Source organism: Eupeodes corollae, chromosome 1, assembly GCF_945859685.1.
Source record: "Eupeodes corollae chromosome 1, idEupCoro1.1, whole genome shotgun sequence".
NCBI lineage: Eukaryota > Metazoa > Arthropoda > Insecta > Diptera > Syrphidae > Eupeodes > Eupeodes corollae.
Genome location: NC_079147.1, coordinates 156,103,218 through 156,119,365, shown reverse-complemented (window position 1 = coordinate 156,119,365; position 16,148 = coordinate 156,103,218). Strand labels below are relative to the sequence as shown.

The window sequence follows — 16,148 nt, the reverse complement described above, 5'->3', positions numbered from 1 at the left end:
TTAGTCTTAGTCTTAGTCTTAGTCTTAGTCTTAGTCTTAGTCTTAGTCTTAGTCTTAGTCTTAGTCTTAGTCTTAGTCTTAGTCTTAGTCTTAGTCTTAGTCTTAGTCTTAGTCTTAGTCTTAGTCTTAGTCTTAGTCTTAGTCTTAGTCTTAGTCTTAGTCCTAGTCTTAGTCTTAGTCTTAGTCTTAGTCTTAGTCTTAGTCTTAGTCTTAAAATTGAAGTTGAATAAATTGCAACTGATCTCAAAGGAGAAAATCATTCTCCCTTTCAGTGTTGATATTGCTTATATCTTGAGTTAAGCTACATTCCCTGACCACCCTGTGATTTAAAAATTAAAAACTGCAGAACTTAAATTGTAAGGGTTGAAGGTTAGAACGGTGCAAAGGACTTTACTGTTTCTTTACAAAACTTAAATAAATTGCTCAATGTAATAAATATTGGTTTTACGTATTAACAAATTATAATAGGGGTATTCACGATCCGATGAAACAAAAAATGTTAAATTGCGAAATTTGTGTTTTTTTTTTACATCGTGAACACACCTTTTCTAAACATAGCAATACCATAGTAAAAACGTCAAATCATGACGTTTCTCATGACACAAAAAAAATTGAAACATTTGTGTTCAATAAATTTGTTCTGTTCATAAAAGATGCCAAAAAAAAGTGAAAAAGAAAATATAATTTTATTGGAAAATGCTTCTGATAAAATTATGTTGATTGAAAGTATGGGGAAACAAAAAAAAATAAAGATAAAAATAATGCCACACATTTTTTATTAAAGGTGATGCAGAAAGTGAAAACGAAGATGGTGTCGATGAAATCCTTGTTGAACTTTATGAAGAATTGTTGTTCGTCCTGTTGACTGGCGTGAGAACATTTTATCAACATTGGACAGCGATCGTTTCCGCCAAATGTTGAGAATGGAAAGACATCAATTCGATCTTTTGCTTTCCTTAATTAGTGATGATGAAGAGTTTCAAAAACCACATGCGTGCAAACAATTCTCAATTGGACTACAACTGGCCATTGTTCTCTACCGTTTAGGTTCATCAGGTGAAAACGCATCTGTTAGGAAAATTGCAACAACTTTTGGAGTTGGAGATGGAGGTACATTGAGCAAAATTACTAATAGAGTTTTTCGAGCTCTAATAAAACAGCTACCCAAGTATATATTTTGGCCAAACAATGAAGAGAGAAAAAAAATCGTTGCCGAAACTTATCATGAGCTACCATTATGCATAGGCTATATTGATGGTACGGAAATAAAGTTGGCAGAGGCACCAGTAGTAGACCACGAAGCATATTTTTCACGAAATCACATATATTCAATTAAAGCTCAAGTAGTATGTGTTAACAAGTTACGGATTCGTGATGTTGTAGTTGGAAGCCCTGGCAGCAGTCACGATGCCAAAATTTTTAAGAACTGCTCAATTTTTAAAAACAAAGAGAATTATGTCTCGGCTCACCAATGGATCGCGGGAGACTCTGCGTATCCCCTCAGCGACTTCCTTATAACACCATTCAGAAGCAACTCAGAGCAATTGGACAGTTCAAAACGAAAAGCATTCAATTTACGACACAGCAGATATCGAGTAAGAGTGGAACATTGCTTCGGCCTACTTAAAGAAAAATTTGGCAGCCTAAAAGAACTAAGGATGCGCATTCACAACAAAAACAGCCACAAAATGTGTTGCAAGTGGATAATAGTATGTTGTATCATACATAACATCTTGTTAAGTGAATCTGATTTGGAATTGGGTAGATCTTTTCAAAATGAAGACATTGGAGAGGAAGAAGATTGTCCTTATGAAAATAATACAAATAAGAAAAATTCTGAGATAAAAAGGCAAGGATTGTATTATCTCATGTTTGAATAAGCAGTACCTATCTTTCTGTTTTAAGGTATTTTCTTTCTTGGAGACAAAAAAAGTGAAAAGAAATTAAAAATCGAATTCATTTGCTTTTTTATTTTTTATCACATTTGTGAGTTATTAAAATTAAGACAAAAAAAATATAATAATAATAAAATAATAAAAAAAAATAAACCTTTTTTTCATTAATATAACTTATGACATAAATCAGTTAAAAAATAATTAATATTAACAAGAGGTAGGTACACATTTTGTAAATATTATCCATTTTTGTATTTCAGTTCAATTTCTCTCAATGCAATTCGTTCATCTTTTTCAATTTGGAGTTTTCTTATCTCAAAATCATTTTTTATCTTTTCTTCTTCGAGTTGAAGTTTTCTCTCCTCTATTTCTAATGCTTTCTGCATTTTTTCTTTTTCTAGATTAAGTTTTTTTTCTTCAATATCGGCATTTTGAATGAGTTTATCGGTTTCTAACTTTAATTTTTTTTCCTGGAAGGCTTGTCTTTCTGCATGAAGTTGGGACAGCTGGTCGATGGCTGTTCTTGGGGCAAATTTCCGAAGTTTATCGGCACATTTACGAGGATTACTCAATGGCTCTTCACCAGATTTACCGTTTTCTTGTGTTGTTGGTGTGATTGGTATTGGTGGCTGTGGTTCTACACAAGAAAGCTCAAATAATGGACTAGGAGGAGATTCGATGGACACAATTGGATCATTTGAGGTTTGTTCCTCGATTATCTCAATAATCTCATATCCAAGTTGATCCGGGGTTTCTTCGTCTGAACAAACGAAATCTGGAAGCTCATATGTTTGGAAAGAAGTGCGGCCTTCGGTTTTGTCACCAAAAATCTCCTTCAATCTGTCGTAGTAGGGACAGATTTTAAGAACTTTTGCTAATAAGAAATAAACACAAAATTGTTAGGAACGTATACAAAATTGTGTCTAAATCTCAATTGTTGTCTCACCTTGAACAGTACCAAGTCCCTTTTCTGTTTCCATGAGACCAGCACCAGTTGATTTTTGCCACTCTGTAGCTTTAGAAAATGAAGTTTTCAGGCTTCTCATTTTCCACCTGATCAACTCCCAAGTGGCGTCTAATGGCTTCTGTTCTAACAGTTTTCTGTAAAATATTTGTGCTGTTGGCTTCTAAAATAAAATGTTTTTTGAGCAAAAAACATTTTGAAACATTTTGATTATATCTTACCTCGAAGTTTCCAGCTTCTTGAATGTAATCTAATATAATTAAAATTTCTTTTTCCGTCCATTTTTTTACCGCTTTGTCACGTCGACGGCACTTCTTTATATTCCTTAGATCTGAATCTTTTTTTTCCATTCTTTTTTCTGATTTTTGTCGTTGGCATAAATGCGGCAATAACTTCAAATTCAATTTAAACTTAAAGCCCACCAAAATTTCTGATAAAATGACAGCTGCCAAACTGTCAACTACAACAGACAAATTTTGCACCGTTGTATTTTTGTGTTGCAATAGGGTTCGGGTATAGCAAAAGTGCAAAAGTGTAACAAAATTGTAGTCTGTATATTTTGTTGTTTTAGTGCAAGAAAATGTTACACTTTTGCACTTTTGCAACGATACAAGACCACTTGCATCGAATCGTGAATACCCCTAATATTTCTATTTAGAAAACAAACATTTTCTTTGTTGATTATGATTTATTCTTCTTAAAAAGTTTTGGCATAAATTAGATATACATATGTATGTATCCCCACACTTCGATATATTATCAAAATAACTGCTGAGGCAACTCTGTGTAGAAAAATATGTTTACTCACCACATCAATCTGAGCAAGTGTCATTCTTCATCATTTAATAAAAAAATTTAAAACTCAATCCATATGATTCCAAATTAATAAATGGAATCATTATTATTAACATATGCAATCAAAACATCAAATGTGCAATTAAAATATATTGGTTAATTTTTCTACCATCTGTCAATGTGACATTAGTGTGGTGAATATTTGTGTAAAATGTTGCTGCTTGAAGCGACTTAAAATTGTTGGAAGTTTCTCAAGACAATGTGAATTAATTGGAAATTGAAACCACCCATTAGAATTATTCATTTAAGACTGAATCAAAAACAAGTACAAGCGACCAGCTGTGGTACATTTGTATGATTTGTAGAATCGCTTAAAAAGTTAAAGGTATATCACTTTGTTCTCTTATTTGTTGTGAAAAGTAGTTTCACCTTTTCACAATTTTCCTGTGTACAACTTACACACCGTGTATTGTTGTGTTGAAGAAAATAGATTCCCTTAGGAATGCAAAGCGCGGTCATTATCCTTGGCTACCAATTAAAAATAGGAGAAAAAAATGTTAGAATATTTTCCACGGGTGGTTATTTCTGCAATCAAATGCAATTAAGAAAAGAGCTTCACTGTGATGGTCTCTGTTGGAAGGAATAAATTTAATTAAATGACAACATGATCGTTTGACAACAGAGGAGAGTTTACGAACTTCGGAAATTAAAAAAGAAAATGTAAAGAAAATCTATTTTGTACAAAGTATGCATACCTAAGTATACCTATAACTGCAGTTTGACATCAGAAGGGCTTCAAGTTAAAAACAAATTATTAAAAAAAAAAACAAATTTAAAGTCATCATTCTTCAAAAGTTTTCAATGAAAAAATCTTCGTTATAAAATGGAACGGACCGGACATGAATTGCACTTGAATGTTGACAGCAGTTGTAGTTTGTTTGACGTTGATTAATAATAATTCTTTGAACTTCTTAAAGTAATTATTTTAATGTTATACTTATCTACAGTTTTCTAAATGAATAAAAAATGGATGATATGTACGTGTAGTTTAGGTATATGATTGTTAGTAAATAGATGTGCATATAAACGGTGATTTTTTAAGAGCTTGAGAACTTTTTAAAAAAAAAAACGCATGCAATTTGCAAAATCTCATCGATTCTTTATTTGAAACGTTAGATTGGTCCATGACATTTTTTTTTTGAAGATAATTTCATTTAAATGTTGACCGCGGCTGCGTCTTAGGTGGTCCATTCGGAAAGTCCAATTTTGGGTAACTTTTTCGAGCATTTCGGCCGGAATAGCCCGAATTTCTTCGGAAATGTTGTCTTCCAAAGCTGGAATAGTTGCTGGCTTATTAGTGTAGACTTTAGCATGATCTTGGTGGCCAACTTACCGGTCCATTCCTTGAGATGAATTGTTCTCCGAAGTTTTCCCTCAAAATGGCCATAGAATCGCGAGCTGTGTGGCATGTAGCGCCATCTTGTTGAAACCACATGTCAACCAAGTTCAGTTCTTCCATTTTTGGCAACAAAAAGTTTGTTAGCATTGAACGATAGCGATCGCCATTCACCGTAACGTTGCGTCCAACAGCATCTTTGAAAAAATACGGTCCAATGATTCCACCAGCGTACAAGCCACACCAAACAGTGCATTTTTCGGGATGCATGGGCAGTTCTTGAACGGCTTCTGGTTGCTCTTCACTCCAAATGCGGCAATTTTGCTTATTTACATAGCCATTCAACCAGAAATGAGCCTCATCGCTGAACAAAATTTTTCGATAAAAAAGCGGATTTTCTGCCAACTTTTCTAGGGCCCATTCACTGAAAATTCGACGTTGTGGCAGATCGTTCGGCTTCAGTTCTTGCACGAACTGTATTGTATACGGTTTTACACCAAGATCTATGCGTAAAATCTTCCATGTGGTCGAATAACACAAACCCAATTGCTGCGAACGGCGACGAATCGACATTTCACGGACTTCAGCAACACTCTCAGAAACAGACGCAATATTCGTACGCATTCGTGTGGTTGGTTTAATGTCCAATAAAGTAAACTGAGTGCGAAACTTGGTCACAATCGCATTAATTGTTTGCTCACTTGGTCGATTATGTAGACCATAAATCGGACGTAAAGCGCGAAACACATTTCGAACCGAACACTGATTTTGGTAATAAAATTCAATGATGTGCAAGCGTTGCTCGTTAGTAAGTCTATTCATGATGAAATGTCAAAGCATACTGAGCATCTTTCTCTTTGACACCATGTCTGAAATCCCGCGTGATCTGTCAAATACTAATGCATGAAAATCCTAACCTCAAAAAAATCACCCTTTACAAGGAAGGCATATAATAAAGGGTGTTTTTTAAAACTGTCGTTTTCAAGAAGAAATAAAAAGCATAGGTAATAGAATTCTATGGTCAAGAATGTTAATTTATTACAAAGATAAGCCACAGCTAGCCGAACCATTGTTTTGGTAATAAATTTGCAAACATTATTCTGGTGTAAGTCTATTCATTATGAAATAGTGCATCAATATGAGCATTAACCAAGTGTCAGCTGTCGAACAGCATAACTTAAAAAAAAGTCTAAAAAACACCCGTTATGAAGTTTTAGATATTTTAAGTGACCCTCTTTACGGCTCAATGACTGGAGTCCTCCACAACACAAATGAAAGTTGACAAACCTTAAGTTGCTTTCTGTTCCAAAGCAATTTCCTTATGGGAGGTGCTCTCTTGTTTCTTTCGTACTAACTTTCAATTAGAAACAATAAAATCTTATGAAACAATCTGAAAAGTAACCTCAAGCTTTGAGATCGTTGTAGATCGTAAATATCGTAAGCTCAACGCCAAAATAGATTTATTTTCTATTTTGTTCGGCGGGCGTTGACAGCTGACAACTGTATTGGCATTACAATTTGGTTTGTATTATTTCATAATTTGTGTTTAGCAGTAGTGTGTTCCCTTGATTAGTTTATAGTTTGAAGCTACATTACGTTTTGCTAATTCTTAGGTTGCGATTTATGACACTTCATGATATCGTAAAGTCGGTAATAAGTCTGTCAAAAGCCAGACCAACCTTACGCTTGACTGTGGTTTAGCCATTAAGCTCAGAGCAGGGAATTGAACTATCAACAAATGATCTGTTTCTTTTTGAATCAGAGCTTGCTCGAAGCCCGCTCTAAGAATTCTGAATAAAAGACCGTGGAAAAAAGAAAATTCTAAAACTTTTGACAATTCAGTTCGGCATTGTGTTTCACAAATCAATAAGAGGGCAGATTAAAGTCTGCTTAGAGTGTTTTTGATCAGACTGTGTTCCCTGTTTCGAACTTATTGCAGGAACTCGGCCCGTTTTTTACTTTATCTTCAAACAAAAAATGAAAATATAAGATTTCCTTTTGCCATGCCGAATGAAGACTAGTTGCTTGTTACCTCTGAGCAAATCGATTGTAAGCTATATAATAGGTGTCAGAATCGGGCACTGTCTAAAAGGAAAGCACGTCTGGTGTCTTAATTGGACTCAAACTGGTTTCATTAGGCTTAGACCTCATGTCTAAGACCTTAGATCCATAGACCTTAGATTCTTCAACCTAACCTATGTTATTTGCCTACTGTTTCACCATAAGTACTTACTTACTTACTACTACAGTCCGAGCGGACCTGGGCCTCAACCAACATGCGTTTCCAGCCAGATCGGTCCCTAGCTAGCTGTCTCCAGTTTCACACACCAAGTTGGTTGAGGTCTTCACCCACCTGAGTCGCGGTCTTCCTCTAACGCGCCATCCCTCGGGATTGGATTCGAAGACCTTTCGGCTGGCGCTGGAGCGTTGATGTCCATTTGCTCTACATAGCGTTGCCATCCGTCCGGGTTTTCCCGGACATGTACTCTTTTTAACCTATGCGGGGAACGTCCGGGATAGTTTTTGCTGATTGTCCGGGATTTCCTTTTTTCTATCTCTAAAAAAAAGTTTTTTTTTAATATTCTTTATTTCCTATTCTAAAACTCAATCGCGGCTAATAAGATTAAATAAATTAACAGAACCAATCATTTAGAAAGAGAAATTCCAAACGAACAGAATTTGATTGAACAGAATTTACACAAACAGAATTTTTTTGCTGTCAAACGTCAATTTCATCTTTTTCAGTTGGTGACATACTTAACAAAATTAGATGCAATTAAAAATACAATTAGAATAGATCATTCTCAAAAATATTTTCAGTTAATTAACTATGTAGGTATGTATTTATAAAATATTCAACCTACGGGGTACCTTAAACTTTTTTTTTAAATTTTTAAATTTCATTTATGCAACATATAAAAATGTATATAATGTGCTAAATGTTATTAACTTAATGTATACTAAATATGAAATGTTGATATGAAATTTGATGACAAATGTACCTACATAGTATGTAATTATTTATAAATTAATTTATTGTTATTATTTAAAAATATTATTTATTATTTAATAATAATATAATTTTAAAATAATAAAAGTACCTAAATAAAATATTTCAAAAAAAGTAAAAAAGTAAGTAGCCTGTGTGTACTCGTTTTGTACTCTTTTTTTGGCTCTAATTTGTCCGGAAAAGTCCGGGATTGCAAATCTCGCTGCATAGTTCCATCAAAATTCTTCTGGCAACCCTAGCTCTACATGACCTAGCCATCTAAGTCGTTGGACTTTAATTCTGCTAACTAGGTCAGTGTGTAAACCCCTACAGTTCGTCGTTATATATCTTCTACTCCATTCTCCATCTATGCGTATGGAACCAAAAACCACCCGAAGAATTTTTCACTCGAAGCATCCTAAGAGAGCTCTCATCTTTATTTGAAATCTCCCGGCCTCAGCGCCATAAATGAGAATCGGGATGATGAGTCTCTTATAGATGGTGATTTTAGATGCTCGAGGAGGACTTTACTTCTCAATTGCCTTCTAAGTCCAAAGAAGCACCGATTTGCAAGAGTTATTCTTTGTTTGATTTTAGCGCTGGTGTCGTTGTCTGTGTTAATAGCGGTGCATAGATAGACAAAGTCCTTAACTACCTCAAAGTTATAGCTGTCCATGGTGACGTTTTGTCCAAGACGTCGTTGTTCAATGTCCTTTTTTGATGACAGTCTATACTTAGTCTTGCCCTCACTGACCACTAAACCCATCTTTTTCGCTTCCGTCACAATGCTCAAAAACGCTACACTGATATCACGCTTTGATCTTCCAATTATGTCAATATCATCTGCGTATCCGAGATGGACCTTTGGAAGATTGTGCCTCTAGTGTGTACGGTTGAGTTTTTCACAATTCTTTCCAGAACGATGTTGAAGAAGTCGCATGACAGTGCATCGCCTTGTCTAAAACCTTTTTTGACATTTAATACATCGGTAAGATCTTTTCCGACATTGATTATGCAGCGTGCATTTTCCATCGTCATTCAGCACAAACGGATAAGTTTGACAGGGATGCCAAAACTAGGCATTGCTCTGTAGAGCTCTTCCCTATAGATGCTGCCACACGCGGCTTTAAAATCGATAAAGAGATGGTGGGTATCGATTTGAAGTTCCTGTTTTTTTTCCAAGATCTGCCGTAGTGTGAATATTTGTTCGATAGTGGACTTTCCTGGTCGGAAGCCACACTGATAAGGACCTATCAGGTTGTTGACGAACGGCTTCAGACCTTCACATAATACGGCAGAGAGGATCTTATATGCAATGTTAAGGAGACTTATGCCTCTGTAGTTGGCGCAGTTTAGAGGGTCTCCTTTTTTATGTATCGGGCACATTATGCTGAGATTCCACTCATCGGGCATGCTTTCTTCCAACCATATTTTGCAGATGAATAGTTCGGCAGCGATGCCGTCAGCTCCAGCAGGTTTGTTTGACTTAAGTTTAGATATAACTATCTTCAATTCGTCGAGGTCAGGTAGGCGGAATTGTTGATCTGCGTCGGTTGAGTGGTTCTATCTCCCTTACAGCGGAATTCGGGTCGTCATCGCCGTTATATAATTTGGAGAAGTGGTCTTTCCATATTCTCAACATAGAATATTTTGTGCCAAGCAATTATCTGAAGCCTCAACAATTTCTTGTCTCACAAACGATAAACGCTTGCAAATTATCGATTTTATTTTCAAAATGCGTGCTCTGTTAAAAGAGTTTATCGCGCGCTTTTTCCATACCCATTTTGTTCTGCGACGAAGCTCATTTTTAAAAAAAAGGGCGACTACCTATTAATTTCATGTAATTGAAGTGAAAGTTGAAGTTAATTACAAAAAGTAATCATTGTTTCCCAACTCTGCTTAGAACTGGCAGAGCAATATTTTGCCTAATTTTTAAAAATACTTCAAATGTTAACATCTTTTTTTATAGGAAAACACTGACCCAAAATTTTAAATAACTTAGTAAATTATTAAGTTAATAATTATATCTTAACTTATTAATGTAACGATTTCAACATATTACTATATCATAACAATTAGCTTAGTTTGAAATCACGGAAGCAATTTACTAAATCTGTGCAATTATTCTTATAAGAGCAGTGGATGGAATGGTCCAGTCCACAGTTGGAAATTTCAATTAATAGGTCCTTTAAGGTCCTTAGGCATAATATTTATCATATTGCTAACTTGTAAGTTGTTAAGCCCTTAACAGTAGATTGTTTAACATTTCGAGCCACTTTCTTTGAATGTCACTAAACATTAACAATAATATATCTGCGACATGTAACAACTTCAAGTTGTTTCTTTTATCCCTTTTATTCTCAACATATTTAATTCAAATTGTTAGTTAGATTTTTACATAACAAAACTACGTGTATTCATGATTGGATCGTAGATATTTCATGGAAATTTGATAGCCACGTACATTCTCACATTTTTCTTTAATATTGACATTTAAATATATTTCCTAGTTCTACTTATTGGGTACTTTTCTGAATCTCATTAATTTATGTGAAATTACAAAAAAAAAAAAACTTTACTATTTTTGAGTATTCAGAGCATGAGGAAGTAAATACTTCTTCAACTTTACACTTTTTGTTTTTCGCTTTTAGCAATAAAATACCTACTTATCCTTCTTTAGGAGTGTAAAAACAATAAACAATAAAATGTTTCCAAACAAATGTACAAACTTTTCCCAGAACTAACGATTTTATGTGCAATGCGTATATATGCATTGATGTTGCCATCAGTAAATTCTTTTCACTTTTTTTTTAATGTAAAATTGAAATCAATTTTTCAGTAGCCTTGAGACAAGTTCAGAAAAATAATAAAAAATAAAAAACATAAAAACTTTTCGCATTTTGCTGGCAGAGATTCTTTTGTGCACTTTTAAGTTCTATTTAAATTCGAAAAATTATTTCTTTTATTTTTATTTATAAAGTGTTTCCAGTGCAGATTTTAAAGGAACATGCACAACGTAGGTAGTTTTACTGCAAGCTTATATACATTTATCATGTTAGATTTCTTCAGTGGTAGGTCTTTGCCAAGAAAATTCTTATAACAAGGGATTTCGTCGAATATTTTGCGAAACTGAAAATGCAATAATTTCCTACTTTTAGTTGTAATGCAATTGTTCAGGATGTGTTATATTTTAACGTGCATACAAAAATTATTTTCAGATACAACTTTGTGTTTTAAAAATATGTCTTTAAGTGTAATTTTTGGTGAATCTTTTTTATGAACTTATTCCTTAGGAAATTTTAGATTTATTTTATATTTCTTCTATAAAAACATACATTCCAAGACATGAGAAAGCTTAAATCTGTACAGAGTTAACTGCAATAATTGCAGTTCTACTTTATTGGGTACGAAATAATAAAAAAAGGAGGCTGGGATGCGACCCGCACTGATAACTTCCCATCCCGTCTGTTGATTTGTCTTGCTTAAAAGTTTGTCTATATGTACTCGTATCAATTTTTACCAAATTTGCGTACTATTTTTTGTAGATTTTATTTTTCATGAAAAAACGGACTTTTGAATATCGAAAACAATATTTTCTGTAAAATAAAATTAGTTTGAAGCCAATATTTTTAATTTTTGAAAAGATATTTGAGTCGAAAATCAATTTTTACCAACTTTTATACATTTATTTTTAGGTTTTTATTTTTTTGTAAAAAAACTGCCAATTCGATTTTTCTCAAAATTTGTCCTAATGTTGAAAACAATATTTCTTATAAGTAAAAATTAGTAAGAAGCTATTATGTCAAATTTTTAAAAATGTATTTGAGTCGAAAATCATTTTTTACCAACTTTTGTTAATTTTTTTTCGGTTTTTAATTTTTTGTACAAAAACTGTGAATTCGAACTTTTTCAAAGTTTTACTGAATGTTGAAAACAATATTTCTTATAAGAAAAAATAAGTTTGAAGCAAATATTTCAAAGTTTTGAAAAGATATTTGAGTTGAAAATCAATTTTTACCAACTTTTATACATTTTTTTTTAGGTTTTTATTTTTTGTAATAAAAACTGTCAATTCGATTTTTCTCAAAATTGTATCAGATGTCAAAAACATTATTCTTCGTTGCACAAAATTGTTTTGGAGATGAAATCATATTTTAGTCGTAAAATTTTGAAGGTGACAAATTTTTTTTTCAGATTTTTTGATTTATAAAAAATACCGTTAAATGTTTTTTTTTCAAAAAATATATTTTTTTAATATCACGTTTCAATATGTTATATACAATTTAATTCAAGTCTCTAGCGTTTATGGTTCGTGAGATATTTAGGGTTAACCAAAATTTTCACCTTTTTTTCAAACTGCTATGGTAAAAAAACCACCCACGCAATTTTCTTGAGAGCCCTTTCTGCATTTTTCTGCCTTATTATCCGTAAAACTGAATTTATTTGAAATCGATATCTCTTCTGATTCTTAAACTTTGGACGACGAAAAAAACGTCGCGAACTTACGGACGTACGAACGTACGTACACACGCACGCACAGACATCTTTCTAAAAAATCTTTTATTTCGACTCTAGGGACCTTGAAACGTCGAGAAATGTCAACATTTTCAATTTGACAAATCGGACCCATTACAATAACTTCCTATGGGAAGTTAGAAATAAGAAATTTAAATTTATTGTACCGGGTGTTTTATTGACGTGTAGTTTTAAATATGCTAATACCTTTTTTAATTTGTTCTTTTTGACAGTTGTCACTTGATTCATATCAAATATACGTTCTTTGAACAACGTTTCAAAATCTAGCAAATTTATTACCAAAATAGTTCTCACGAATCATCGTACGCTACGTCCAATATTCCGTCACCATGCTCGTCCAGCAAAGTCGTTAATTCAATTAACTATTGATCGATTTCACCAACATGTAAATATTGGGCATTAACAGAAACTCCTTGCCCTATAATGCGCACCAAAAACCCCTATTGCTACTGTGGAGTGGAGCAGAGTATCGTATTAGTCCATATCCGCAATAGCGCGCAATAATTGGAGCTGTACCCATCTTAACTTAATTGAAGATTTTTTGGAAGTATTTTGATTTTGGGCTTGAAAAATCTAACTCGTAATAGAATTGAAGCCGAACGACCATCAAGCACGTTGTCCTTTCCGATCACGATTTTAAACATAATATTTGCGATGAAGCTGATTTCTGGTTGAATGGAATAAGAAAATTGTCGTATTTTGAGTGATCATTATCCAAAATTCATTATTCAAACGCAGCCGTTGCATTCTTGAAAAGTCACTGTTCGGTTTGCTTTATGGGTGAAGGAAATATTTTTTCCATATTTCCTCAACAATGAAGCCGACCTTCATGTCACAGTCAACGGATTAAAGGATGTGTATTTTGGACGATGTTTGAATCCAACAAGACGGCGGCGATTATATAATAAACTCGTAAAATTTCATTGCTGTAATCAAACGTGGTACTTCGTCTGACGTGGTAGATTAGCGGAAATGGCAATCTTCCCTATAGCAAACCGTAGCTGTCTAAACCAATGAATGCCTCTGGTGGAATAAAGCCGATGAAGAGTACACTACCAAAGTATTCCTCATTCGGATATAACGCCCCGAAATCAGATTGTTGGTCGAAGCCATTTACCAGGAACTTTTCAATTCTATTAATTCGGGTTTTGTGTAGGACACGTTTCAACAATAATGAAAGTAAGGAGATTTGGGGGTTAGGTGCAAGCCCGTACAACGTCGAAGACACCCAAATCTTCGCTATCTGCAAAGGGGATACGATGAATCTCACAGAACAGCCATAAATAATCATTGAACGTATGAGTTTACTTTAGTCTATAGTCTATTTAGAGCCCTGATGATCATTTCGAAAACCTTGCTGATGCTCCAAAAAAGTCTTATTGACCGAAGATTTGAAGGATTGGAGTTGCCCTTTCGCTGTTTTGGGAGAGGATGAACCACAGCTGTATTGGCAAGTGTATTAATAAACGTTAATAGATGTTATTTTGGTAGTCGCAATCATGTGTCAATAAAGACTGCACAACTTGCCTAATCGAAGAACGTACGTGGCTTCAAAAGGTCCATCGGCTTTAGCCCTTTGTTCCAAGTGGTTTCGCTGTGGAAAGACAAAATTGATATATTTCTGATATGTTTCTATAGATTTTATAACAAAAATTAAATTTATTTGTGAAAAATGTAATTGACACATTCAAGAACAAAGGGTTAACTCTTGAGTCAGCTTGATTTTGGTGGGTGTGGTCTGAATGGCTAATTTGGAGTGTTTACTACAAAACCCTGAACCGCAGCGATATTTTTGACACTTCGAACACCTAGTTGTCTCTCTGACTCCACAACATCACACAACAAATATATAGACTCAAATTTTTGCACTGAACTTATTAACGCCTTACTTATAGAGCGAAGAGTAAGACTGAAAATTGGAGTTGACGCTCCTGAAATTGCGGTCTCTTAATTCGAATTTCGATTGATTTTATTTTATTTGCAGACGTTGCTTTTTCGCTTACTTTCAGTATAAAAAAAGTTGAGTTTACTGAATGAATTGTGAAAGGGTGCGTTCACAAATTACATTCCAAGTTAAAAAGACCATATCAAAAAACTTGATATTAAGATAAAGCCTGACAAAATATAGATAGATATAGATTATAGAGGTAGTTCTATCTCTGATTAAAAAAGTACTACATGAATATGAATATCCTGATGTGTTGCCAAAATTTTTACTTTGAGCTTCAAAAGAGAAACGCCTTATGTGAGTCTGGAGCAATTTGTTGTCTTGTCAGTCCTGTCAACCAGCTGTCAAAATCGACCTGTAAAAATTAACACTTTCGAATCTACAGAAAAAGAGGATACAAGACATTTAAATTACATTAGTTGGATAGAGATAGTAGAACAAAAATGCAGAGATCTTCCAAAATGGAGATTTGGTGGAGTCAATCTTTCACTTCCGTCTGTTGGCATTCTTCAAAATAGCTAAATATTACATTGGTAACTTTAGGGTATACTTTTTTGATATCTCATTTTCATAATTTTCGTAAGAAACACAAATATTCTATGTCTAAGATTTTAATAATAAATAAGCTTACATAAAAAGTACGTATACACCTGGGGACTTTTTCACAAATATTGACAACTACGACTGGTGACAAGGCGGTAATTTACAACTTGACAATTTTGTACAATTGTACAATTGTCTTTTTTTTTGTAGTATATGTAGGTACATCTTGATCTACAAAAGTCTATTCAAACAATTAAGGTTTCAAAACTTATAGCCTAAAAACTCGTATTTTTGTCAATTGTTAATAATGATTTTCTCAGTGTCTGTACCAATTTTCATCAATATGCGAATAATTCTTGAATTGAATGTCTATTTGGACTTACATTTTATATAAAGAAGAGCCAATCCATGGAAATTGACTTTCATTGAGTTATATTTTTGTGTAAATAAAACCTTTCTCTGCCATCAGCAATTTTAAACTGCCCGGCTAGCTCAGTCGGTAGAGCATGAGACTCTTAATCTCAGGGTCGTGGGTTCGAGCCCCACGTTGGGCGAAGTACTTTTTTCTTAATTTTAGATCTATAATATTTTTCTACAAACTATTGGTAAGTGGGATCTAAAAATAAAATTGTATAGCCGATGTCGCAGATGGCATGTACGTAAAATTTATCCCGGCGACAATCTAAAAGCGAAAAAAGTGAGCCGGTAAATCAAGCACCAAAAATCATTTTATTGTTTTAGTAGAAATAATCTAATTTTAGAACTTTTAAATAAGTTTTGCATCTCTTTTTGTTCAATAACAAAAAATAAGACTCATAAGTTTTAATGTATCGAAACAACACAATCTTACTAGTGCGGTCTAATTTAAATAGAAACTTGCATCTGGAAAGATTCCAATATTTTAGGGGTCATGACGACATTACGGCAGATCAGGAACTTTAAATCGATACCCACCATCTCTTCTATCGATTTTAAAGCCGCGTATGACAGCATCTCTAGTTTTGGGTTCTCTGTCAAACTTATCCGTTTGTGCCGCATGACGATGGAGAATCCACGCTGCTCTATCAAAGTAGGAAAAGATT

The 16,148-nt window shown here is 33.8% G+C and overlaps 2 protein-coding genes and 1 non-coding gene across 3 annotated transcripts; 2 read left to right on the top strand and 1 right to left on the bottom strand.

The window, feature by feature from the left end:
• The first annotated feature begins 505 nt into the window (after nt 1–505).
• On the top strand, nt 506–1,999 carry LOC129946127 (uncharacterized). Its single transcript, XM_056056180.1, has 3 exons — nt 506–726; nt 785–828; nt 876–1,999. Exons 1-3 carry the CDS (start codon nt 654–656, stop codon nt 1,878–1,880), a joined length of 1,122 nt encoding a protein of 373 aa, XP_055912155.1. The 5' UTR covers nt 506–653; the 3' UTR covers nt 1,881–1,999.
• Nucleotides 2,000–2,134: 135 nt separating this feature from the next.
• On the bottom strand, nt 2,135–3,495 carry LOC129946120 (uncharacterized). The gene is made up of 3 exons (XM_056056166.1): nt 3,081–3,495; nt 2,842–3,022; nt 2,135–2,769 (listed from the first exon to the last, which is right to left on the bottom strand). The coding sequence occupies exons 1-3, from the start codon at nt 3,207–3,209 to the stop codon at nt 2,135–2,137; spliced, it is 945 nt and encodes a 314-aa protein (XP_055912141.1). The 5' UTR covers nt 3,210–3,495.
• A 12,052-nt stretch (nt 3,496–15,547) lies between these two features.
• Trnak-cuu (transfer RNA lysine (anticodon CUU)) lies at nt 15,548–15,620 on the top strand. The gene has a single exon. It is a non-coding gene; the product is annotated as a tRNA-Lys (tRNA).
• Nucleotides 15,621–16,148: the final 528 nt, after the last annotated feature.

Excerpts from the sequence above, each read along its gene's own strand:
- LOC129946127 (XM_056056180.1), top strand. The coding sequence starts at position 654 with ATGCCAAAAAAAAGTGAAAAAGAAAATATAATTTTATTGGAAAATGCT. Across the intron at positions 727-784 it reads TAAAATTATGTTGATTGAAA|GTGATGCAGAAAGTGAAAAC; the intron begins GTATGGGGAAAC and ends TTTTTATTAAAG. Across the intron at positions 829-875 it reads ATGGTGTCGATGAAATCCTT|AACATTTTATCAACATTGGA; the intron begins GTTGAACTTTAT and ends GACTGGCGTGAG.
- LOC129946120 (XM_056056166.1), bottom strand. The coding sequence starts at position 3,209 with ATGGAAAAAAAAGATTCAGATCTAAGGAATATAAAGAAGTGCCGTCGA. Across the intron at positions 3,023-3,080 it reads AAGAAGCTGGAAACTTCGAG|AAGCCAACAGCACAAATATT; the intron begins GTAAGATATAAT and ends ATTTTATTTTAG. Across the intron at positions 2,770-2,841 it reads GGGACTTGGTACTGTTCAAG|CAAAAGTTCTTAAAATCTGT; the intron begins GTGAGACAACAA and ends ATTTCTTATTAG.